This window comes from Mya arenaria, chromosome 4 (assembly GCF_026914265.1).
Source record: "Mya arenaria isolate MELC-2E11 chromosome 4, ASM2691426v1".
Lineage (NCBI taxonomy): Eukaryota > Metazoa > Mollusca > Bivalvia > Myida > Myidae > Mya > Mya arenaria.
This window is the reverse complement of record NC_069125.1, coordinates 10,418,415-10,424,020: the sequence shown is the minus strand read 5'-3', so window position 1 is coordinate 10,424,020 and position 5,606 is coordinate 10,418,415. Positions and strand designations below refer to the sequence as shown.

Genomic DNA, 5,606 nt, shown 5'->3' with positions numbered 1-5,606 from the left:
TTATACAAACTAGCTTAGGTAAGAAGGTTTACGCATAAGGGTGAACGCCCTGTGAAACAATTGAAAACAAAATTGGAGCTTTTTGAATTCTACCGCTTATTGGTTCGCCAATTTTAAAATTCAACAGTTAAAGTATACCATATATTTTGCAGAAGGTGCATTGGAGATAAGAGTGTTGCCATAGACAGCGCTAATCAGGAGGGGAGTACGAAGTTTTGAAAATGTTATGGGTGTAGAGTTTGTTACGTTTACTACAATATTCCACCGACGACAGTATCCATATACGACGTCAACTTGACGGGGGAAGTTGCTAGTAAGGAAATGTCTTCTGCGAATGTAGGGTTGATGTATTTTACTGACATCACCACTTCACCAAATTAATTTTATCTAGAGTATTTGTCGGTTCAACAAACGTAGTAAGAATGATTGTTAAGTCTTTTTAAAGATGAGGTATGTTAAAAAATTGTATGCTAGAAATTCACAATTACGATCGTACATGATTCTATGTAAAAACAATTCTACAAAGCAAAAACTCAACGAATTATCAACAGGGAGATATTTTATTGTATCAACAACACGATAAGATACATTCCAATGATAAAAAAAATCAGACAAGACAATTCTAATGAATATCTTATTTATAAAGTCTAATAAAAACATCCTTGTGGAGTTCGTGAAATCCATGATTAAAAATGAAAGTATTTATATTACATAATTATATTGTGTGAAACTATAAAGTTAAACGTGAGCCAGTCATCATGCATGGTAATCATCACACGCATCAAATTAAATAATTAAATGCATTGAGTATATATTTCATATGTTTCATTCATTGATAATCGTTGTTTTATTCCATTGGTTGACTAATACATTACATTAAACATCTAACTGAACAATTGTGACATTTCATTAAGGATGTGATGAACAATCGCCAGTTATCTTCCTTACAGCATTGTATCAAACACATATAGGGATACATCGAGATCAAGTGGAAATGCTAAAAAACACTATTTAAATAATGATAATTTGATTAGTTTTCTGATAGAATCGTTAACAAACTGCATCCAAATGCTAGTACTATTGTCAAAGTGTATAGCACGTTCTGTTTGCTTAGTTTAAACATCATTTTCATTCGTGAGCCATTTTATTGAAAAGCAATACATTGAGAAGGCTTTCTTGGAGAAAGTGATCAATAACAATTAATAACAAATTCCCAGTGGTGTTTTGAGTGTGGCTTTAAAATAAGGAATAGGGTTTACGCCGAATGTCCAAAAAATTCACAAAAAAAAAAGATTTTAACAGATTTTGGATAAAAAAGCATTCACATTATTACGGAAAAGTCTGTCGACATTAGTACTTCGTTTTTATGTCAAAATGACCCAGACTACCTATTCAACAATGCCTTGAGACTTGATGATATCGTTTCAAATAAGAAAGTTATTCAGAAAAATAATGAAACTTCGTGGATGAAATTTATTTTCGGGTTATAAAAATGCATATATCTTTTTTTTAAAATAGCTGCTATCAACACAAAGCCACAAGATTTTGTTGATTGGGCAGTTTTTGACACACAAACATATTCTTTTTGTATTAAGACATTTCCGATAAAACGTAAATGCTTTTTGATTGGAAGTCTAATAAAATATTCCTTCGTAAAAATGCTCAACTTCTATTTATAGCTTTTCATGTTGCATCGTATATATGAGGTATGCTTGTTCAATCTTGAACCTCAAAACTAAAAAGAAGGTGAGTTTTTTTTAAAAACATTTAAAATGTTGGTCCCTCAAACGACTCCTGCATCGCTGCTGACCAATATAATAAGGAATAGTGTTTACGCCGAATGTTCACGACAGTTGCGTTTTACCCCTTAACAAATATTAGGAATGAGTTGGACTACTTTTTAAGTTATTTTTTTGTAGTTGATATTGCGGAATATTGGGACATATCGATGTTTTTTGTAGAAGCTTAAGAGATTATGTTAAGAAAACGGGATGTGTTCTTTACTTTAGGTTGTATTTGAGATTTGTCATATATTCGCATGGGATACGATTTATTATATTACTTCATTCAAATCGTTTCAACAATGACTGCCGAAAAGGGTATACGAGACAGGTTTTTTTTGTCAAATACCGTCTATATATAAAGGCTAATATGTTACCAGAATGACATCGATGGGAGTAATTGTAGGGAACACATACACATATTTAATGGTTGTTAAACCTTAATATTGCATTTATCATAAGAAACATAATATCGGGCGTGGTTAAAATAGGCAAATGAACCACATAAATCATTTAATTTTGTTACTTTATCAAATAACTTAAATTGTAGATCGAACAGTACATTTTCCGTATTTAATAGTATGGCCCTTGTTTGTAAACTCTAAAACGGTATCTATGTAATCCAGTGTTAGTTTCTCCGCCCAACTTGCATCACATGGGTTGTCAATAAATCCACAATGTCCACCTTTATTAGTACACACCATTAGAAAATGTGGATAGTACTTGCAGAGATCGTATGGAATGCTTATTTTGGAATAAAACGGATCATCTAAGCTATTGATAAATAATAAAGGAACTGATATTTCATCCACATCTCTCAAAGGATTATTGCGGTCCCAAAAGTCATCTACATTTGAAAAGTTGTATAACTTTGAATACACAAGCTCATTAAAATGTCGAAATGACCAGCATTTGAGCAACTTATTAAAATCTATATACTTTGAAAGGGAATTTGAATGTACACATAACGTTAATTTCAATGACAACAAATATAATATGTCATATATTCCTTGAACGCCTTTCGAAAACTTTCCCGAGTTGTCAAAGCTCGCCGATATACACACTCCAGCCCAGATGTTTGCCGATGAACCGAATTCTCCAAGATATGACAGTAAAAGAGAACAATCCGTTCCTAATCCAACCATTGTAACTAACGCTTTAGGGTATCGACCATGTATATATTTTACAACTTGGCGTAAATCGTGCGGATCCCCGTTGCTCAGTATCTTCGGAGTGGTTAACACTGAATTTCCGAATCCTCGTTGGTTAAACACAACCGGCCGATACCCTTTGTGAGCAGCTACACTACACAGGTTTGAAACGTTGACCGGATTAGCCGTGAGTCCCGGAAGTATTACTAACACAGAACAACGCTTTTTCTTGTGAACAGACACATGCAGAACCCAGTCAAGCGCTACGACTCCTCGATCACGCATTTGTAGATATTCCCTGTCAAATTCAGTCGAAGTATTTGAAAGAATAAAAGAAAGTATTGTTTGGACATGCGCGTTTTGTAAATACCAAGGCGGATCGAATTTACGGTTCATTAGTCGGCACCGCTTGAGAAGATGCGACGCCAATGCTGATTCTTTGAAATACAGTTTTGGAATGGTTGATGGCTGGTTGATAAAAGACTTGAGGTAAATGAAAACACTGACCACAATTGTGCCAAACACGGCTATGCAGAATGGTAGGGACGTCACAGTTGAATACACAGCAAAAAACATAACTGTAGTTCCAACTCTTTCTTTTAAGTTTACTATTCAGGTCGTCTGATAAGTTATTATTTTAAGATTATTGAATTTTCATTTTAAAGAATGCATTACTTTTGTGCAACTGGGCTTCTTTAAAGGTTTTTTTTATTGTATAATTGAAAATATAAAACACTTTTATGAATTGTTGCAATGTCCTTCCAATGCTAGTGATTTTTGTGTCACTATCGTCGTTAATTATTGCAATGTATGTGTTTGCGATCAATATGAACGAAATGACTATACATTTACTAAACGAAAAAGAAATTACTTAAACACTACAATTACTTAAACCATTAGGTGATACAATAATCCAAGGTGGCTTTCACATGGTAAACATAACACTTGATTCAGGCAATATTCCACTTCGAGAATTTCTCACCGTAATAATTGTGAAATAGATAAAATCCATTTGTTTGTCAACACACAGTATCATTCTCCACCCTAAAATGAGCATAAAAATATTCAATGTGCTATAGCTAAGGTATGTTCCACAATGTATGTGAACCTCAAATACTCAAAGATTTATAAATGTTTATTTCACATCCAATACTTTCACAATCGTCGATTTATATGTATTCAACCTATTTTATTGCTTATCAGATCAATGGTGCATCCGACATCACATAAAAGGTTTATTTTATTATTCGTTGTTGATCTAAATGAACCCCTTTTATGATCTGAGTGTAATTATTTCCGCACTTAAACTTATATTTGTGTCGCCTGAATCCTTACTGCAAATGCTTAAGTGTTCGAATATAGTGCATTGAGATCCCGATCAATTATCTTCGATGTGATATGATCTGTGTTGTTTGACACAAACATTATGTTTCTCACTGATGTTTCATTAGTGACATAATGCTTGTCCATGTCATAAGTATTGAAGCTATTACATGATTTACTTTATAAGTTTCTTATAAATATACACTTGCTTATCGCAGTGTTCAATGAAAAAAATGTTTCGTTTAACGAGGATTATCAAGCATGACAGCGGATAATATCACTTAATTTTAATGAAAACACTTCATGTCATGCTTGGCAAGTGTTCGTAAGGATTCCTTATTGATGTGTCTACATAATCCACTTATCGTTTGTAATTGTTCCACATTCAGTTCGCAATATCGTCAAGTATTGATCCACTTCCTCATGATCGTTTCATTGTAATTAAAAAGCGCAGGTCTTTCTTCATTCTGTATCTAAATCAAGTTTGCCTTGTTTTCAAATACTTTTGTAACACCTAAAAATTCCAGCACTGATTGTTAATCGCTGGATTGAATGATGTTTTGGAAGCTTGAACTTCTTGGAGATATCAAAATATTGGCGTCAGCGATAACGGGTGTCAGTCTTGCAACCTGGGCAGGGGTAATAAATGTTTCTATCCTATGTTGGCGTTTCGGCAGTCTGAAAGTATACACAAAATTCATATTAATCACACTATGTTTGGACTTTATATATGCATACATTTTGTTGGCGGCTTTAAAATATTATGAATCCGTCTTTCTCGTATTGTTAGATTATGAACCTTACAACTGTATAGGAAATTATTTTCACACAAAAACTTGAGAGATACATATCTTTGTCAAGGCGCCCTTTCACATTGATAATAAGCAATGTAAACAAGTTGAGCGCATTGAAAAATATCAATATAATTGCCTATATTTGTTCTAATATATTCTCTAAGTACAAAAATAAACATACTTGTTATGTTAGTAAGTAATGACTAGGTACATTAAAGACTAATATGGATTATAATTAAATCGAGCAAATAGTCTGAGTTTCATACATACATGTATTTAGGCAAATAGATCTCCGTACTTTTATTTGATCTTTATTTTTACTATTAATTCAGTTTTTCTGTTGTATTTTCTTCTGTGTTTCTGTTTTCTTGATGTTTAAAACAAAATGCCAAAATATTTTTGATTTAATGTTGTTTTTCTGTGCTCGGTAATTAAGATGGTAAATGATTCTAACATTATTTTCTGACATTCAGTGAAACTTTCTTTGGCATTTATGTAAGATGAAATATCCCATAGACAAACCGGCGAAACGTTATGTGTTGATGCTTCAAAAATGT

At 32.9% G+C, this 5,606-nt stretch overlaps 1 protein-coding gene across 1 annotated transcript; it reads right to left on the bottom strand.

The window, feature by feature from the left end:
- Nucleotides 1-2,320: 2,320 nt before the first annotated feature.
- LOC128229974 (protein ABHD15-like) lies at nt 2,321-3,508 on the bottom strand. Its single transcript, XM_052941916.1, has one exon. The coding sequence runs from the start codon at nt 3,506-3,508 to the stop codon at nt 2,321-2,323; it is 1,188 nt and encodes a 395-aa protein (XP_052797876.1).
- Nucleotides 3,509-5,606: the final 2,098 nt, after the last annotated feature.